Source organism: Hemicordylus capensis, chromosome 1, assembly GCF_027244095.1.
Source record: "Hemicordylus capensis ecotype Gifberg chromosome 1, rHemCap1.1.pri, whole genome shotgun sequence".
Taxonomy (NCBI): Eukaryota; Metazoa; Chordata; class Lepidosauria; order Squamata; family Cordylidae; genus Hemicordylus; species Hemicordylus capensis.
In genome coordinates, this window is record NC_069657.1 from 169,356,534 (window position 1) to 169,378,216 (window position 21,683).

Sequence of the window (21,683 nt, forward strand, 5' to 3'; positions counted from 1 at the left end):
TTCACCTTTCAAAAGCGGACCTAGAAAAGTAATATCAACTTAAAGCAGCCTTAACTGGACAAAACTTAGCCACTCACAACTTGCTATCCTTACCTACATTGGCGTGTCAGAGGAAGTGTGTGTGTGTGTGTGTGTGTGTGTGTTTTAAGATTCCCCCACCACGCCTCTGGAATCAGTGACAACTTCAGCATAGCTTGAAGCATTGATAGTGTTCCTGGCAGCTGGGACAAGAAAGCAGTAGCCACGTGATAAGAGTCTTGAGTCACTGTTAGCCATTCTCCCCCCCCCCCCCGCCCAATCACGGCACAGGGTGGGACTGGGTGGAAGAGGGAATGAGCAAATAATGCGAAGAGTCGGTGAGTTCTCTCTTTTTAAATCCCCAATCCTCCTATTGCATCATGGCAGTGTGGAAAGGAGATGTAGGAACTATGATGCTGTTGAATGGGGAGGAGCAAGCAATAGCTGGCAGTGACCAGCAGGGTCGGAGATCAGGCAGGGTGTGCTGCAGAGTAAGCCACCTCCGCTCACCTGTGTTATTTCTCTCTCTCACCTAGCCTTCTTTCCAGTTGCCTTGTTCTTTACCTATGAGTGGTAAAGGACTAACTGGACTTAAACAAATATCTAGGGCAGCATCCAAGCTAGTTTAGCATCACTAAACATCATTGAAATAGGTGAGATAAGTGGGTCAGGACTAACTAAATTTGCATTAATTTCAAAGTTTGTTTTTATATAAGCATAATAAAATAAGGGAAATAACGTCAAAGATTTTGAAAATGATAGCAGAATGGAGAACTTGGGCATTGCTTGACATAATGGTGTATGGAATTATAAGCAGTAATACTTGTAGATATGATTATGTAACTGGAGCATCTTAATTGTAATAGCTCAGTTGTATATTTATTTAAAATATTTATACCCCGCCCCTCCAGTACACTATGGCTCGGGGCAGCTCACAACATGAATAAAATATACACGTGGACATATGTGTTGGTACCCCTTCACAAAAAAAGAAGTTCCCACAGTTGTCTCTGAAATAACTTGAAACTGATAAAGGAGTTGGCACCCATCATCGTTTATTCCGCATTTAACAAAAATCAGACTTTACTTTAGAGTTTTGATGGAACAGAATATATCAAATAATAACACAAATGAAAATGGCATGGACAAAAATGATGGGACCCTTAACCTAATATTTTGTTGCACAACCTTTAGAGGGAATCACTGCAAACAAGTGTTTCCTGTAGCTCTCAGTGAGACTTCTGCACCTGTCAATAGGTAGTTTGGCCCACTCTTCCTGAGCAAACTGCTCCAGCTGTGTCATATTTGAAGGGTGCCTTCTCCAGATTCCATGTTTCAGTTCTTTCCAGAGATGTTTGATAGGATTCAAATCAGGGCTCATAGAAGGCCACTTCAGAATAGTCCAATGTTTTGTTCATCATCATCATGTTTATTTACGGTCATAGACCAAAATTTACATACATAATAATACACATAATATAGTAGTAATATATACATAATATAATCAGGAACATGGACTCATCCTAATCAGCAGTTTCCCGTTTGCATAATCTGGTTTACCATCTGTTGTCTAGCCTTCTTAGCTGCCTCACAGAACTTAGCAACTTTAAATGTTACTTCCTCCTTCTTATCTGAGAGCAGATAGTTGACATAAAATGCATCTGTATGACCTGGGAAATCAGTCAGTAATGAGGAAATATAACAAGTTCGTAAGTCCCTATAGAAGAGACAGCGGAGCCAATGTTTTGTTCTTAGCCATTCTTGGGTGCTTTTAGCTGTGTGTTTTGCGTCATTATCCTGTTGGAGGATCCATGACCTGTGACTGAGACAGAGCTTTCTGATACTTAAGAATGTCTTGATAGTCTTGAGATTTCATTGTTCCCTGCACAGACTTAAAGCACCCCATGCCAGATGCAGCAAAGTAGCCCCAAACCACAACCGAGCCTCCTACATGTTTCACAGTAGGTATGGTGTTCTTTTGTTTGAAAGCTTCATTTTTCCATCTGTGGACATACAGCTGATGTGACTTGCCAAAAAGCTCCAGTTTTGTCTCATCAGTCCAAAGGACATTCTCCCAGAAGCATTGTGGCTTATCAATATGCATTTTAAGAATTCCTGTCTGGCTTTTAAATGTTTTTCTTTCAACAGTGGAGTCCTCCTGGGTCTTCTTCCATTGAGCCCACTGTCGCTCAAAAAGCGATGGATGGTGAGATCAGACACTGATGGACCTGGACCTTGACCTTGGACTTCAGTTTGTATCTCTTTGGAAGTTGTCCTTGGCTTTTTGTCTACCATTCTCACTATCCTTCTGCCCATTCTGGGGTCAATTTTCCTCTTGCGGCCGCATCCAGGGCGGTTGGCTACAGTCCCATGGACCTTGAACTTCTTAATCATATTTGCAACTGTTGTCACAGGAACATCAAACTGCTTGGAGATGGTCTTATAGCCTTTGCCTTTAACATGCTTGTCTATAATTTTCTTTATGATCTCCTCAGACAACTCTCTCCTTTACTTTCTCTAGTCCATGTTCCTTGTGGGACACATGATGATACCAAACAGCAGAGTGACTACTTTTTCCATTTAAATAGTCTGAATGACTGATTGCGCGATTAGAGACATGTGTGATACTAACTAAAGAAAACAGCTAATTTGAAAAATCACTCTAATCCAATTATTCATGATCTTTTCTAGGGGTATCAACAAATGTGTTCAGGCCACTTTGTTTGTATGTTTGTAGAATAAGCAATACTTTATCTCTTTTCACACTTGCTTTGCTTTACTCAATGACATATCAAAGGCATGCAGGTATAGATGGGACAATTGCTTTTTATTTAATTGCTTTTCAGGAGGCATAAAACACTTTTTTAATGAGCTGTAAGGGTACCAACACATTTTTCCACGTGTGTAGATTCACTGTAAAATGAAAGATCAATTAAGTTAAAAGACCAGGTTAAAACCACATTCAAAATTACATTTAAAATAATTAAAAAGTATTAATAAAAAGCTAAAATCTGAGGACTATAAACCTACCTTTAGCTGCAGATAAAACATTAAAAAGTCTCTTTAAAATATGTGCATTTAATCATTTTTTAAAAACACTGAGGGAGGAAGCATGGCAAAGCTCTTCGGGGAGGGTGTTCCAAAGCATATTCTTGGCATGCTAAAGGTCTAACATTAGGTTTCCAGCACCTCCAGTTAAACTGTCTCAGGTATCAGGATTAGGAAATGCCTCTGCTGGACCTTGGGGAGCTGCTGCTTGTCTGACTGGGTGGTCAAAGTTAGTCCTCTTATATTTTCATATCATTGCTCAAATACTTGAATTGCCACTGTCTTATCTCTGTCTTAATGGTATTCAACAGATATCTCTTGGTGGGATAGTCCACAGCTTTCATCAAAATAAAGAGCTATTAAAGCACTAAAATATGATTTTTTGTATAGTAGATCATGATTGAAACATAAGAACTGAACTTTATAAGTTGAACATATAAAGCAGACATTCCTACAAAGTTGGAATATGAAGTAGTAATACAAAGCAAGCAGTGAATTGCTGCTTAACAGTCAGAAACGTTTTTCTTCTGCAGACCAGATAAAGCCATTTTTCTCAAATGCAAACATAGACTGAAAAATATGTTTCCCTTATGGTTTGAAAACCTGCTTGTTTTGATTTCAGATCTTATGTTCCAGTTGCGCTTTTCTTCTTAATTCTTAAAAGATCACAACGTGTATAGAGAACATTAGAAAAATTGCAAAGATAGTTCCTATATTTAGAAATTCTCCTTTTGGAAAGCAGCACTGTAACTTCCTCAGTTACTTGAATGTGTGCAAGTGCCCCTTTAAATGTGACTGTGTGTGTTCCCTGTACGCTTGGGTTTTATTTTCTAGCCTTTTCTGTTTTGCCAGAAAGAAGCTGCCTCTTTTTAGACTCTCTGGAAAACTAGCTGCCAATTAGTTGTTTGGATTGTTTTCACTAACAATCGTTCTCTTTCCATCACCATCTTATCTTTGAAAAAAATCTTTTTTGGCTTGTCAGCTAATCTTGCCAGAGAAAAGGGGGTTGTGATGCCCTAGAGTAAGCCTGCACACAAGTTAGAGCTTAGAGCCATTCATTTGCTGCCTTAGTATCTTCTTCCCCTTCACTATTTGAAATGAAAGCGCCTCTTTAGAACAGATGCCAGAGATGCTGGGGTGCCATGCTGCTTTTGTTACACCTTTGTCTCTTTTTCTGATAAGATTCTGATGCTTCTGTGAATGCCTTTGCTTGAGAGGTTGAGGTCACCATCCCCTAGGCAGCTGACTGTTGCATCGCTTTGTGGTTCAAGTAACAAGTAGCCCTTGTTCTGCAACTCTGGCTTGTCTGTGACAGCCTGCAGGCAATGCTGGCTTGTATTGTGATTGTGTGATATACTGCACTGAGCGGAGTTTGTGCAAGGCACTTGAAATGAGCAATCCTGGAGAATGGGGGTGGGAGTGTGTGTGTGTGTGTGTGTGTGAGTGAGAGAGAGAGAGAGAGAGAGCGCTCCATGTAGCTTGTTCCTGATTTAATTTGAAGTGTTAAAATAATGTCCACTCGGGTGAATGGATGTCGAAGGTTGCTCTGAAAGCTAAGCCTTAACCTGCACAGCAAAAGAACCAAGTGTGTTTCCTAAGGGGGTTTTCAAATAACATCCTGCCCACATTTTGCACTTCCATTGTTTTAGAATTCAGGTAACTCATACATGCAATGATTCTTGGATTCTATATATGCATACTGCAGCCATGCTGCATCTGGCAAGGTATTGGACTTCTTGGGTTAACCTTCTTTGAATTTGTTCCTCTCCACCCCTCAAAAAACTATTCCTAGTTTCTGTGATTGCCGAAGAGAGGTACAAAGTAAGCCAAGTGGTATCTGCTGAAGTCTGGAGATTGATGCAGGGCTTGGATGTGTTTCTAAATTCAGATTAAAATAGATTCCCCACTTCATCCCCCCTGCAATAATGCACATATACCTAATTTTATGCTAGTTACCAGTTCAAATAGTATTTTCAGAATGATGATAGATCTAGAAATCAGTTTGAAAAAATACTGTAGTAGTAAAATGTTTTAGCGCTTTCTCCTAAACATCAAAAAGTGTGTGTCCTTATATTCTTAAGCTAAATGATATAATAACAGCCCTGCTGGATAAGGCCCCTGGCCCATCTAGACTGGTGTCATGTTTCACAGTGGCCCACCACAAGCTGCTGCTGGGAAGGCCACAGGCAAGAGATGAGGGCATACTCTCTCTCCTCCTGTTACTCCCCTGCAACTGGTATTCAGAGGTAGGGATGTGCAAAAAATTTCGGGCACAGATCGATCTGTGCCCGAAATGAGCAATTTCAGGTGATTCGGGGCCGAACCAAATCACCCCCGATGCCCCCCGATATTTTTTGGGGCCGAGCCGAATCACCCAAATTTCGGGGCTGAAAAATTCGGGTGATTCGGCTCATGACCGATTTTTTGGGAATTTTTGAAGTTTTAGTGACTTTGGGGCAGTTCGGGGGCATAGCATGGGATCTGGGCAAAAAGAGTGGGGTAGGGTGGTAGTGCCTAATGGGTGGAGGCTACCACCCCAATTTCAAGGGGATTGGGCAAAGGGCTGATTTTTGGGGAATTTCTGAAGTTTTTGTGCCTTTGGGGCAGATTGGGGCAGAAAGTGGGGCCTGGGGCAGAAGGGTGGGGTGGGGTGGTAGTGCCCACTGGGTGGAGGCTACCAACCCAATTTCAGGGGGATTGGACAAAGGGCTGATTTTTTGGGAATTTTTGAAGTTTTAGTGACTTTGGGGCAGTTTGGGGGCAGAAAGTGTATCTGCCCCCAAAGAGTGGGGTGGGGTGGTAGTGCCTAATGGGTGGAGGCTACCACCCCAATTTCAGGGGGATTGGGCAGAGGGCTGATTTTTTGGGAATTTTTGAAGTTTTGGTGTCTTTGGGGCAGATTGGGGGCAGAAAGTGGATCTGCCCCAAAAGAGTGGGGTGGGCTGGTAGATAGTGCCTAATGGGTGGAGGCTACCACCCATCCCCAATTTCAGAGTGATTGGGCAGAGGGCTGAATTTGGTGAATTTCTGAGGTTTTTCTTCATAAGGTGCAGAATGCTAGATTGATCCATTCATCATATTCTTAGTAAATGAGAGTGTGAAAAAGTGAAAGTGGAGTCATGAGAGTTGTTTAATTGAAAAAAATCTCATTTGCTATCATAGAATGAGAATTCACACCTCAGAAAATAAGGGAATAACATCCCTTCAGAAAAACTTCTGAGGGGATGGGTGGTAGCCTCCACCCATTAGGCACTATCTACCAGCCCACCCCACTCTTTTGGGCTATACCTGTTATCAGATAAACTGCAGGAATAATAGACTGGACCCAGGCAGAGCTAGAGACGCTAGATCGTAAGACCAGGAAAATCATGACCATCAATCATGCTCTGCACCCCCGCAGTGATGTAGATAGGCTATACCTCCCTTGCAGCTCAGGTGGAAAAGGAATGCTGCAAGTCCATCAAACAGTAGAGGAGGAGAAAAGAGGCCTTGAAGAATATATCAAGGACAGTGAAGAAGATGCACTTCAAATGGTCAATAATGTGAAACTATTCAACACCAATGAAAGAAAGCAGGTCTACAAGAAAGAACAAGTCAAGAACCAAGCAGAAAAATGGAAAAAGAAGCCACTGCATGGTCAATATTTGCACAATATAAGTGGAAAATCAGACATCACCAAGACCTGGCAATGGCTTAAGAATGGCAACTTGAAGAAAGAAACAGAGGGTTTAATACTGGCTGCACAAGAACAGGCACTAAGAACAAATGCAATAAGTGCAAAAGTAAAAAAATCAACCACAAACAGCAAGTGTCGCCTTTGTAAAGAAGCAGATGAAACAGTGGACCACCTAATCAGCTGTTGTAAAAAGATCGCACAGACTGACTACAAACAAAGGCATGACAAAGTAGCAGGGATGATACACTGGAACATCTGCAAAAAATACAAGCTACCTGTAGCCAAACATTGGTGGGACCATAAAACTGAAAAAGTGGTAGAAAATGAAGATGTAAAAATATTATGGGACTTCCAACTACAAACAGACAAACATCTGCCACACAATATACCAGATATAACTGTAGTTGAGAAGAAAGAAAAACAAGTCAAAATAATTGACATAGCAATAGCAGGGGATAGCAGAATAGAAGAAAAAGAAATAGAAAAAACCACCAAATACAAAGATCTACAAATTGAAATTGAAAGGCTGTGGCAGAAAAAGACCCAAATAATCCCAGTGGTCATTGGCGCCCTGGGTGCAGTTCCAAAAGACCTTGAAGAGCACCTCAACACCATAGGGGCCACAGAAATCACCATCAGCCAATTACAAAAAGCAGCTTTACTGGCAACAGCCTATATTCTGTGATGATATCTATAACAATTGACAATAAAATTCTGGCATCCCAGGTCCTTGGGAAGGACTCGATGTCTGGATAAAACAAACCAGTCAATAACACCTGTCTGATAGGGGAAACAAGAAATAATAATAATAAATAATAATAAATCACCAGGGCCGGACGGCATCCATCCGAGAGTCCTCAAAGAACTCAAATGTGAAATTACCGACCTCCTTGCTAAAATATATAACTTATCCCCACAATCAGGCTCGGTACCGGAGGACTGGAAAGTAGCCAATGTAACACTGATTTTCAAAAAGGGATCCTGGGGCGATCCGGAAAATTACAGGGCAGTTAGCTTAATGTCCGTTCCAGGCAAATTGTTGGAAAATATCCTCACGGATAAAATTGTAAAGCACATAGAAGAACAGGCCCTGCTGGGGAGAACCAGCATGGCTTCTGCAAAGGTAAATCTTGCTTCACAAACTTTTAGAGTTCTTTGAATGTCAACAAGTGAATGGATATGGGTGATCCAGTTGACATAGTGGTCTCCCATTGAAATGCAACCAGGGTAGACTCTGCTTATCTAGGGGGACAAGTCATGCTTGCTACCACAAGACCAGCTCTCCAAGTCAACATTGATTTGAATGGAGGGCTGCCTCGGCAACTCAGATGGAACCCAATTTGATGTCTGGTCGAGCAGTCAGATTCACTTCATACCTTTTAGGAGTTGCATCAAAAGGGGCAGTTGGACAAACCTTCCCACACCTCTGTAGCTACCAGGCAGGACAAAGTTGGCGTTATTCTTCATTCCAGGAGGCAATGGAGGCTTGACTTTTAAACAGACTTCTGCAGCAGGGTATTTCTCTTCTTCCCATGCAGTCCTGGGAAAGGTACAGAGTATCTTGGCAAGCAATCCTTCAGGGCCTGCTACAACACAGTCACAGCCTCTGAAAAGATTACCATTTCCAAGATTGCCTTTCCTAAAATTGTAGATGGGAGTTGTAGTTGAACAGCAGCTGGAATGCAAAAGATTGTCTGCCCAGTCTCGGTTACTATAAAATTAAGAAGTACATCAATTGCCTCAAACACAACAAAAGGAATACATCCACTGTTCCATCTAACAGGTATTCCCAGATGTTGTTGACTACAACTCCCAGAATCCCCAGCCAAATGCCACTGCAGCTGGGGATGTTGGGAGTTATAGTGAACAACATCTGAGAATCCCTGTGAGAGGGAACAGTGGACGCATCAATTGCCTCAAAAATAACATTAAGCACCAATCTGCTCAATGGTGACCAATTAATACTTCTATTTTACTCAGCTTATCAATCAAGCTATAAGTGATTAGCCCAAGATAAGCAGCAGGGTTTATGGGCAGTTGTACAAGCACTGATGCCCCATCCCCCACACACTGCTCCCTTTCATACTTCATACCATTCCAAGCAAAAATTCACTCCTAGTTTCCCCCCTTACTTGACTTTCAGAATATCACCGCAAAGACATGTTCTTTTTTTCACAACTCTCCTCATTCCCTTCGGTCCCTCTTCTGGTCATAAGCAAGACACACACATCTAAGGAACAAGGTATCTGAGGGTCATGTTCAGTCTAAGAATTTGCTTTGGAAGAACAGAACTTGACCCACAATGCTTCTTTAAAAAATAGTCCCCTGATAACTTACTTCCTCCAGCTTTTGTATAAAAAGTTTGCCAGCTCTCTAGGAGAGGGTGGGGTGGGTACAAGGGGATGCTGCAGAAGCTCTGGGTGAATAATTGTCAATAGGTAAAGAGAGAGTACAGGGAAAGATTGTGCTACCAAGACTGAACAGATATCACATGCGTTATGTGCTGGTATGCATACTGCCAAATATTAATGATGACCAACAGCTTTGTATATGAAAATTGCATGACAGAAGTCCACTTTTTGTGGTTCATGGTTCTCTGCACTGCCCATACAAAGTATGTACACCTGTTTAAGAAATAGGTGTACATTTAAGAAATGTCACCGCAATGAAACTGGATTTCTTGCCACTAGAACACAGTGAGGCGATTCACACGAGCAGCAGAAACTGGGAGCTAAGGGAGCCGTGCCAGGTTTCTGCTGCTTGTGTGCAGCAACGGGAGCCGGGCAACTCCCAGTGGCAAGCCTGCCTAAATCCCTCCCCCCTTAAACGAGGTTAATGGAGCGAGCGCTCCACTAACCCCACTTTTGGCCGTGTGTCTGCACTGCAGCAAACACACCCAGGGAGACGGGCAGAGGGACCCCGGGAATGCACTGCACACTCATGCAGTGCATTACTGGGGCTCTGGGGGGCTAGGCTGCCGCACGGCAGCGCTTCCTTTCACTAGACCCACGAAGCTGCCAGACCAGCCGCGGCCAGGTGCAGGCGTGCCCGCGCGAAATCATCTGGGCAGGCGATCTGCATGCCCAGCAACAGGCTAGTGTTCATCTGTGCGGAGAGCAGGTCCCCGCTCTCCCTGCAAACCCCCTTGGGGCTCTTCACACTAATCATGTGATGAGCCTCAGTTTCTGAACCAGAGCAATCTAGTAACAGGGTAGCTGCTAAACTATGTTTGTTCCTGTTGCTTTGCAACGCTTGTGAGTGCATTTGCAAGGCACAGGGACTGCATTTGTTGCCAGCTTAACATATGTTCTTGCAGTTTTTTAAAAATGCCAGATGAAATAGGTAATTATTGCTTTATTTATTGCTTTATTACTATATTACTTTATTTATTTATCATAGTTTTATACCATCTGATATATAAATCTCTAGGCGATGTACAAAACAATATAACACAAATTATTAAAATTCTAATTAAAAGCTTGCAAGAACAGAAAAGTCTCGAGGGTCTTTCTCAAAACAAACAGAGAAGGAGATGCTCTTATTTTAGCAGGGAGCATATTCCAAAGCTCTGGGGCAGCCACAGACAAAGCCTTGTCCTGAGGCACCACCAGACGAGCTGGTGGCAACCGTGACTGGATCTCTCCAGAAGATCGTAAAAGGCAGGAGGGTTCATGACAGAGGAGGCGCTCTCTTAAATAGCCTGGACCCAAGCCATTAAGGGCTTTATAGGTAATAACCAGCACTTTGTATTTCACTCAGAAACATATCAGCAACCAGTGTAGTTCTTTCAAAACTGGTGTAATATGGTCCCTTCATGTTGTCTCAGAGACCAATCTGATTGCCACATTCTGTACCAATTGTAATTTCCGGACTACGTACAAAGGCAGCCCCACGCAGAGCACATTACAGTAGTCAAGCATGGAGGTTACCAGCATATGTACACTGTTTTAAGGCCGTTCACCTCTAGAAATGGACGTAGCTGACATATCAGCCGAAGGTGATAAAAAGCGCTCCTGGCCACCGCCTCCACCTGAGAAACCAGGGACAGCTTTGGGTCCAGGAGCACTCCCAAGCTACGTACCTCATCTTTCGGGGGGGAGTGTAACACCACCCAGAATAGGCAGATCTAAACCATCTCCCAGGTCCTGACCCCCCCCCCCACACACAGTAAGTACTTCCATCTTATTTGGATTCAACCTCAGTTTGTTATCCAGCCCATTACCCCCTCCAAGCAGGCATTTAGGGGAGATGTGCCATTTCCTGATGAGGTTGTCATGGAGAAGTAAATCTGTGTGTCATCAACATACTGATAACACCCAGCACCAAACCTCCTGATGATCTCTCCCAGCGGTTTCATGAAGATGTTAAAGAGCATTAGAGACAGTATGGAGTCTTGTGTAACTCCATACTTCAGTTCTTGCTTTGAAGAGCAACAGTCTCCAAGCGACACCATCTGGAATCTACCAGAGGTAGAATTTGAACCACTGTAAAACAGTGCCTGAGATCAAAAAGGATCAGCAGAGTCACACTTCCTCTGTTGATAGCCAGTTGAAGGTCATCCATCAGGCTGACCAAAGCAATCTCAACCCTATAGCCCACACAAAAGCCAGTTTGAAATGGATCTAGATAATCTGCATCATCCACAATCACCTGGACCTGGGAGGCTACAATTATGAAAGAGAAATACAAGACGTCAGAGGAAGGTTGGATAGGAGACAAGTGCTAAGAAGATGTTTAGAAAGACTGCTTAGTTTTGCAAATGCCAGACTAAACGAACACAATTTAGAAAATAAAATCTGTAGACTAAAGAACCATTTACACAGAGAGTGTCACATTTAAGCCATATCAGTTCTCAATATTTATTACATTTGCTGTATACTTTTGAACAAAACATTTGCTCAAGTCAGATGCTTAAGCCTGTAACATATTTTATAGCTTTGTGCACTAGTGTGTAGAATGCAGAAGTAGCATTGTGGTCACAGCTGCAAGTCCCCAAGTGAGATCCTCAGATCAATCATAAACACATTGTGTGGTCTTCAGTGAGCAACTACTTCTTAGCTTCCTTGTAATACAAGTTTAAACAGCTACCTGATATTTAAGGAGATTTCTTTCAGAAACTGGAAGGCCTGCCCAAACAAAGAGAACAGAAAGGAACATAAGGACATAAGGTGAGGCAGAGAGAGAAAGAGAGAGAGAGAGAGAGAGTTTGAGAAACATTTAGCTAAAAGGAATAAGGGGGATAACAAAAACTTCTTTAAATACAAGCAAGAAACCTGTCAGGGAGACAGTTGAACGTTAGATGATGGGGGAGTGAAAGGGATTATTAAGGAGAATATGGAGTTTGCAGAGAAGCTAAATGAGTTATTTGCATCTGCCTTCATGGCAGAGGATACTGAGTGTATACCTGTCTCTGAACTGGGCTTCTCAGGAATAGAGTCTGAAGAACCGAGTCAGACAGAGGTGACAAATAATGGCTTTCTAAATGGTCTGAAAAAATTAAAAATTAACAAATCACCAGGGCCAGACGGCATCCACCCAAGACTCTTTGAAAAACTCAAATGTGAAATTGCCACCTCCTTGCAAAATATATATAACTTATCCCTACAATCAGGCTTTGTACCAGAGGACTGGAAAGTAGTCAATGTAACACCAATTTTCAAAAAGCGATCCAGGTGTGTGTTTGTGTGGAGATCCAGGAAATTATAAGCTAGTTAGCTTAATGTCTGTTCTGGGCAAATTGATGCAAAGCATTCTCAAGCATAAAATTGTAAACCACATAGAAGAACAGCCCCTGTTGAGGGAGAACCAGCACGGCTTCTGCAAAGGTAAATCTTGCGTCACTAACCTTTGAAGTTCTTTGAGAGTGTCAGTTGGTATGTGGATAAAGGTGAACAGGTTGACATAGTATACCTGGACATCTAAAAAGCTTTCAACAAAGTTCTTCATAAAAGACTCTTGAGAAACCTATACTGGGACTGGTACTTTTTAATTTATTCATAAATGATCTAGAAGTTGTGGTAACCAGCAAAGTGGCCAAATTTGCAGATGACTCCACACATTTTAGAGTAGTGAAATCCAAAAGAGACTATGAAGAGCTCTAAACTGGGGGAGTGGGTGACAAAATGGCAAATGCAGTTCAGTGTTGGCAAGTGTAAAGTGATGCATATTGGGGCAAACCCCCCCCCCATTGCAAATATATACTGTTGGGATCTGAGCTTTTGGTGACTGACCAGGAGAAGGATCTTGGGGTTGTGGTGGACAGCGCTTTGAAAGTGTTGATTCAATGTGCAGCAGCTGTGAAAAAGGCCAATCCCATGCTAGAAATCATTAGGGAAGGGGATTGACAATAAAAATGCTAATATTATAATGCCCTTATACAAATCTATGATGTGGCCACACTTGCAGTACTGCATACAGTTCTGGTCACCATACCTTAAGAAGGACATTGTAGAACTGGAAAAGGTGCAGAAGAGGGCAATCAAGATAAGAACATAAGAACAGCTCTGCTGGATCAAGCCCAAGGCCCATCTAGGACAGTATCCTGTTACACACAGTTGCCCACCAGATGCTGCTGGAAGCCCACAGGCAGTAGTTGAGGGCCTGCCCTCTCTCCTGCTGTTACTCCCCTGCAACTGGTATACAGATGCATCCTGCCTTTGAAGCTGGAGGTGGGCTATAGCTCTCTAACTAGTAGCCGTTGATAGACCTCTCCTCCATGAAGTTATCCAAGCGCCTCTTAAAGCCATCCAGGTTGTTGGCTGTCACCACATCTTGTTGCAGAGAATTCCACAAGTTGATTATATGTTGTGTGAAAAAGTACTTTGATTTGTTGGTCCTAGATTTCCTTGCAATCAATTTCATGGGAAGACTCCTGGTTCTAGTGTTATGTGTGAGAGAGAAGAATTTCTCTCTATCCACTTTCTCCACACTCTGCATTTTTATAGACCTCTATCATGTCTCCCCACAGTCGTCTTTTTTCTAAACTAAATAGCCGCAGGTGTTGTAGCCTTGCCTCATAAGAAAGGTGCTCTAGGCCCCTGATCATCTTGGTTTTCCTCTGCTGTACCTTTTCCAGTTCTACAATGTCCTTTTTTAGATGTGGTGACCAGAATTTACACAGTACTCCAGTTGTGGCCACACCATAGTTTTGTATAAGGGCATGATAATATTAGCAGTTTTATTTTCAATCCCCTTCCTAATGATTCCTAGCATGGGATTGGCCTTTTTCACAGCTGCCACACATTGAGTCAACACTTTCAACGAGCTGTCCACCACGACTCCAAGATCCCTCTCTTGATCAGTCACCGACAGCTCAGATCCCATCAATGTATACTTGAAGTTGGGGTTTTTTGTTCCAATGTACATCACGTTACACTTGCATTGAAGTACATTTGCCATTTTGTCACCCACTCCCCTTGTTTGGAGAGATCCTTTTGGAGCTCCTCACAATCCGTTTTGGATTTCACTATCTGAAAGAGTTTGGTATCATCTGCAAATCTGGCCACCTCGATGCTTACCCCTAATTTTAGATCATTTATGAATAAATTAAAAAGCACTGGACCCAGTACAGATCCCTGGGGGACCCCACTTCTTACTTCCCTCTATTGTGAAAACTCTTCATTTATCCCTACCCTCTGTTTCCTGTCTTTCAACCAGTTAGCAATCCACACATGTACTTGTCCCCTTATCCCATGACTGCTTCATGACATCAGGAGTCTTTGATGAGGAACTTTGTCGAAAGCTTTTTGGAAGTCCAGGTATACTGGCTCACCTTGATCCACACACTTGTTGACAGTCACTCTCAAAGAACTCCAAAACGTTTGTGAGGCAAGATTTAGCTTTGTAGAAGCCATGCTGGTTCTCTTCCAGCAGGGCCTGTTCTTTCTATGTCCTTAGGGGATGGAGCTGCTCTGGGAAGAGCAGAAGGTTTTAAGTTCCCTCTCTGGCTTCTCCATATAGGGCTGAGAGAGATTCTTGCCTGCAACCTTGGAGAAGCCACTGACAGTCTGTGTAGACAATACTGAGCTATATAGACCAATGATCTGACTCAGTATATTGCAGCTTCCTGTGTTCCTGTGACTTACGCAGATCTGCTAATTGGCTTTATTTTCTTTCCCTTTATTAGATCTGAAGAAAACACTTGCTGTTCTACTGGATAATATCCTGCAACGTATTGGGAAGCTAGAGTCTAAAGTGGAGAACCTTGTAATCAATGGCACAGGTGCAAATTCTACAAACAGTACGACCACTGCTGCTCCTAGTTCAGGAGTAGCTGAAAAGCTTAATGTTGCAGGTAGGTATGACAATTATTGTGGTGTTCATTTTGTTCTAGTACAATGAAGAACCACATGGGTGGTATGGAGTGATAGTTCTGAATTTCTTTATAGTAATGGAGAAGAATTTGTGATATACATTTCTCTGCACTTACGTGGATTCCTGTCCAGTGGGATTCCCGTCTTGCAGCGATTTTCCGAATCACCCGCTCTTTGCTGGGAAGGGATGATTTTGGTGATCTTCTATCTGGCCACTGTGACATGTTTGCCAGGTTTTTCGCTGATAAAGTTGCTCACCTTCAGTCAAAGTTGGACTCCCAATTGCTTGGAATCCATTGAGGTAATAGAGGCTGCGTCTTGTGATACTATCTGAGCTTGTTGAGGCTGATGATGTGGACAGGATTTTCGCCAATGTGGGCACAGCGACCTCTAGCCTAGACTCAAGGGCTTGTTAGGGCTGCGAGAGGAAATGTTCCTTCCTGGCTTCGGGAGATGGTTATTCCTTCTCTTTGGGAGGGGTTTGTTCCATCGGCCTTAAAAGAGGCGGTAGTCTACCTTCTTCTGAAGAAGCCTTCTCTTGATCCTCACAGTCTGGACAACTGTCTTCTGATCTCCAATCTTCCTTTTCTTGGTAAGATTTTGGAGAAGGTGGTTTCTGTTCAGTTGATGAGAGTCCAGGAGGAAACTGATTTTCTGGACCTTTGTCATTCGGGTTTCAGGCTGCAGCATAGCACTGAAACGGCATTGGTTGCCCAGTGGGATTACCATTATTTATTTTATTGTTTTTATTTAGTTATTGTTAGATATATATACCGCCTTTCATTAAAAACAATCCCAAGGCTGTTTACCTTGATGTGCAAAGTGCACCTCTCTTGGTTCTTCTTGATCTCTTAGCGGCTTTAGATACCATCGACCATGCTATCCTTCTGGAATGCCTAGGTGGGGGCATTGGGGGCACTGTTCTTAAATGGTTCCAGTCCTATCTCACTCAGCGATTCCAGTCGGTGTTGATTGGGGGTGAGTGTTGCGCACCCTGACCGCTTTCTTGTGGGGTTCCACAGGGCTTGGTCCTTGCTCCCATTCTCTTTAACATCTGCATGAAGCCTCTGGGCCTGGTCATCCATCTTTTGGGGGTAGGTTTTCATCAACCACTGCCTAAAAATTTCTATACTAGGCAGTATAGAAATTCAATAAACAAATAAATAATATGCTGATGATACTCAGCTTTATATTTCTATCCCTGGCCAAACAGGTGATGCCATTCATGTGCTGGTTCAGTGCCTAGAGGCTGTCAGGACATAGATGGGCCTAAACAAGCTCAGGCTCAATCCCTCCAAAACCAAGTTGCTCTTGTTCAGTTTGCGATCTGGCCAATTGCCGTGTGTGAGTTTATCTCTTGACGGGGTTGTGCTTCCCTTTAGAGAGATGGTTCGTGATCTGGGGGTCCTTCTGGACTTGCAGCTTCTACTTGAACAGCAGGTGGAGGTCATGGCCAGGGGTGCCTTTGCCCAGCTTCAGCTGGTTCGCCAGTTACGATCTTTTCTCGACCGGCAGCCCCTGGCAACAGTAACTCATGCCTTTGTTACCTTTCACTTGGATTACTGTAACGCGCTCTACCTAGCATTGCCTTTTGAAAATGTTTTGAAAACTTCAGTTAGTCCAGAATGCAGTTTCCCGCCTCCTCATGGGTGGCCGTAGATTTGATAATGTTACATCTCTTTTACGGTTGCTGCACTGGTTGCCTGTTCACTTCTGGGTCCAATTTAAAGTGCTGGTTCTCACCTACAAAACCCTTATGGGCTTAGCACATATATCTCCGGGATCACCTCTCTTGGCCAGTTGTATCCCGTCTTGTGAGGTCTTCTCAGCTGGCCCTCTTTAGTGTCCCGGGCCCTGATGTAGTGTGTGGTGCTGGGCTTGTAGGAGGGTCTTTTCTGTGGCCACCTCTCTTCTTTGGAACACACTGCCCCCTTCCCCGATTCATTCAGTCCCCTCCTTAGTTGCTTTCTTTTTGCCAGGCTTTTGCCCTTTGATTTTAAAAAATGTTATTATTGCTGTTATTGTTCACTGCCTAGAGTCTTTGGAGGAGGTGGTATACAAGAAATGTTAAATAAATAAATATACAGTACCTATATCAGTGGATTCACATATTCGCAGTTGGGTAATAGGCACCCAATCTCTCCATACATGGAGAAAACCATGGGTGGTGGGGAGACCCCATTGACTTCATGTATCTGCAGGTTGGGGCTGAAAGGAAATGATTGTGAAGGTCATTTCCGGCTGCCATTTTGTGTTTCGGAGCCTCAAAATGGCTCAATTTTTAAAAAATGGGGAAAATGACAATTTCCAGCCAATTTGGAGGCATTCGGGGGCACAGCCCAATTCAGAGGGAGAAGCTAAGATGGTAGGTAGCTTTTCCTCACATTCCTCCCTCCCTGAAATTCAATGTTTTTTGGAGGTTTTCCTCAAACTGGGAACCTAACCCCCAATTCCCCATTACCCTAATTCCTTGATATTCACTGCTTCCATATCCATGGTTGTAGTGTGGAATGGAACCCCTGCAAATATTGATGCCCCCCTGTATAACTACAGAAGAGTTCTATATCTTCTCTATATAAGAAGACTTCCTAAACTACATAAGAGTGTTTCTATCTCATCCTAATAGTTTGTTCAATATTTACACTTTTTTGACCGGATGGAAGTGCGTGTTAAGTGTTCAAAGGGCTTTACATGCATTATCAGGTCCCATATGGGACCTGAGGTGGAGGATTGAAAAATGAAACATTGGCTTTTCAAAAGCCAAACTCCTGGCTGAGATCAGGTTTGAGAACCAGGACTTTCCAGTCATGCTTGTCACCACTATGCAATGACAGCTTAGTAGTTGTTTGTGTCAGATACCTGTCTGCCTTCGGTCCCAAGTTTCTATCTTGGTTTATTTCTTTTGGTTTCTGATCTCACCTGACCTTGATTTCACTTGGGTTTGTCTGTTGGTACAGATTATTCTCTTATCTATTTGTGACCGAGTTCTTGATCTACTGTGTTGACCCTAGGCACATTGAGAAAGGCTGTTTGGACAGTTAAATAGCTCACCATTACAGCTGAGACCTAGCCTTCTAATAAACTATCTCTAAATACTGTGAACAGCCAACAAAACCACTATGAAGATAGAAAGTCAGGTGGGAGGGGGCACTTCCCAGTGTATTGCACAGAGTGCCACATGTATGACTGTTTGCCCCATGGGCAGAAGTCATGGGTGAGTGCTTGGTGCAAGGAGTTCCTGGCTCTCAGGGAACAAGTTTGTTCCCTTGAGACCAAGGTGGCAGATCTGGAGAAGCTCAGAGAGACAGAGAGGCATGTGGACGAGACCTTCAGGGACGTGGTAGAGGCATCCTACTCCAAGGCTGATAGCTCCGCTGCTGTTTAGAAGAATGAAGGTCTTGGGGAAGGAGGACATCGGTCTGAGGAAGAGGGAAATGCTCCTTTAGAAGGGACCCCTTCTGTGGAAGATGAGCCCATATCCTCTTGCACAGAGGATACTCCTCTGGGGGTGGGGCCTGGGGGCCCTCCTTGTAGTGGGTGATTCAGTCATTAGAAGTATAGAGAGATGGGTTTGTGACTTGCGTGTTGACCGCATGGTGACTTGCCTGCTTGGTGCGAAGGTTGCAGACATCATGCAGCGTCTGGACAGGCTTTTAGGCAGTGCTGGGAAGGAGACAGCTGTTGTGGTGCACGTCGGCACCAACGATGTGGGGAAATGTAGTCAGAAGGTTCTGGAAACCAAATTTAGGCTGATGGGTAGCGTATTGAAGTCCAGGACCCCCAAGGTAGCATTCTCAGAAATGCTACCTTTTCCATGTGCAGGTACAGAGAGACAGGCAGAGCTGAGGGGTTTCAATGTGTGGATGAGACGTTGGTGACAGGAGGAGGGGTTTAGATTTGTTAGGCACTGGGATACATTTTGGGGAAAGCAAGGCCTGTACAAAAGGGATGGGCTGCACTTGAATCAAGATGGAACCAGACTGCTGGCACATAAAATCAAAAAGGTTGCAAAGCAGCTTTTAAAATGATGCCTGGGGAATTGCAGGTGGGAGCTGGGCAGTATCCAGTTCGGCAAATACCATCTTTTAATGTGCGAGGGTGCAGAGCATTCAGATAAAACAGAAGGGGAAAGAGCAGAACCACATAAAGAGCAGACAGAAGGCTAAACCATCTGGTCAAAGAGTCAAAAGAAAGATAGCATACACCACCAGGTAAGAGATTCAACATATAGGTGCTTATATGCCAGTGCCAGAAGCCTCCAAACCAAGATGGGTGAGCTGGAGTGCTTGGTGCTAACACAGAAATAGATACAGTGAGCATAACAGAAACATGGTGGAACAGTAAGAACCAGTGGGACACTGTTATCTCTGGATATAAACTCTATAGAAAGGACAGGGAGGGGCACCTTGGAGGTGGAGTAGCACTGTATGTTAAAGAAGGGATAGAATCTAACAAGCTAGAAAACCAAGGTGGACTGGAGTCCTCCACAAAAACCCTGTGGGAGACAATACAGGGCCTGAAAGGGAACATGGTGACAGCCAAAACCTAGATGGCTTTAAGAGGGGTTTGGATAACTTAATGAAGGAGAAGTCCATCAATGGCTACTCGTTGGAGGGCTATAGCCCACCTCCAGCCTCAGAGGCAGGATGCCTCTGGGTACCAGTTGCAGGGGAGTAACAGCAAGAGAGAGGGCATGCCCTCAACTCCTGCCTGTAGGCTTTCAGCGACATCTGGTGGGCCACTGTGTGAAACAGGATGCTGGACTAGATGGGCCTTGGGCCTGATCCAGCAGGGCTGTTCTTATGTTCTTATATTCACATGCAGATACCTGAACCTGGATCCAAATGAACTAGCTGTGTTAGGTTATTGAAGCAAAAGTAATAGAGTCTTGGAGCATCTCAAAAATTAACAAATATATTGTGACAAGCTTTTGTAGGCTACAGTCCAATACCTGCCTACTGATATAGTGGACTGTAGTCCATGAAAGTCTATGCTACAATAATATTTTTAGTCTTTAAGGTGCCCAAAAACTAGAGAATAGCCAAATTATGATCTGGAGCTAACTGACTTTAGGACAAGGCTTGCAGATAGGTCTTCCTGACACTAGACATCTTTAAAGAGGGTCAGAAGTCCTATTCACACATTATGTTCAGTGCAGTACAAACTGTGTTCAACTTTGTACAGCTTGATCTTCTGGATCCTTTTTTTGCCTTCTGCTGTACCCTTTCCATCTCTGTAATGTCTTTTTTGAGATGTGATGACAGAACTACACACAATATTCTATAATCTAGACCTGTATAATGGTTTTATAATATTAGCAGTTTTATATTCCTTTTCCTAATTCCATTTCCTACTGACACCCTAGCATGGAATTTGCCTTTTCCATAGCTGTCCACATTGAGTTAATCATTTCCTGGAACTATCTACCAAGACCCCAATTGTATTTTCCTGGTTGGTCACACACAGCTTAGATCTTCTTCCACCCCATCAGTTGGGGTGGCTGCTGATCCTAACATCAAGTTCAGTGTACTGCTGTATGGTGTGTTCATACACAATAGCAATTGTTACTTTTTTTTCTGCATATACTTATACATATACAACAAGTTTGTGTTGCATGTTTGTTTCTTTTCTTTTCTTTCATTTCTGGGGATGGGGACCCCCCCACACACACACCTCCCCCCCCCCCTGATGAAAGAGAGTAACCAACAACACTGGATATTTACTTTTAAAAAAAAAAGGTGGTGGTGGTCGTGGTGGTGGTGGTCAACAACCCTGTCTGTGACTGTTTTGGCTCTTATGCATAAACTCTATACTGGGGAAACTGAAGGGAGCTCTAGGTGGTCCCTGGTCAGTCTTTGGGATTAACCACTTGTCAGATACTTGAGAATTTTAAATGTTGCTTTATTTTAGTAGAGTGTTAATGGATGGCTGCTAGCTCAGCAGGTATTGTTGAGAACAGAAGGAATTCCATTTCTTTCTGAACAGCCATTAATACTTCTGTTGGCATGAATCTGTAAAGCGTTTTACCATCTCATTCAAAAAGAAAAAGGTTTCCATAATTCATATCATTTCTGTCTGAATCCTTTTTGTCAGTTGAAGGGAAAATAAGAATATAAATAAGAAAAGAGGGTTTAGAGTAACTGTTAATGCAGCCTCAGCTGATGTGTGCATTTTGTCTTTGGTCACTTGCGCTTGAGACAAAAATAGCACAGAAATGGTATTAAGAGGAGGAGGTGATGGAGAGAACTGAACAATAGGGGTCCTACAATAGCTGGGAGAACAAAATCTCTTTCACATTTGAGAATAAAATGTTTATGTTCAAAATCACAGGAGAAAAGAGAAGGTGAATGATGAATGCTATCTCATTTTCCTAGTAACAGATAATTTTTTAAAATACGTATACCCCACCTTTCTCCACAATGTATACTTAAGGTCCCAGGTGGTTTCCTATCTAGATTCTAATCAGATCAAGACCACCTTAACTTTGACAAGGTTGTGGCATCATAGGGCTCCAGACTATAGAATATTGGCTATTAGTTGCTATGATGAAACCCAAGCAGAGGAGTTTTGCTATGTCCTAGGCTTAACCTACATCTGGCTTTCAAGATATGCAGAAAAGATCTATTTGT

At 43.1% G+C, this 21,683-nt stretch overlaps 1 protein-coding gene across 4 annotated transcripts in view; it reads left to right on the top strand.

Moving 5' to 3' along the window:
- MGAT5 (alpha-1,6-mannosylglycoprotein 6-beta-N-acetylglucosaminyltransferase) overlaps positions 1-21,683 on the top strand; it is a 209,587-nt gene that overhangs the window by 103,457 nt on the left and 84,447 nt on the right. For all 4 annotated transcript variants that reach the window (XM_053253618.1, XM_053253628.1, XM_053253608.1 and 1 more), the window contains one exon: positions 14,868-15,035. In XM_053253618.1, the coding sequence (XP_053109593.1) occupies positions 14,868-15,035 (168 nt within the window). The remainder of the gene's footprint in view (positions 1-14,867; positions 15,036-21,683) is intronic.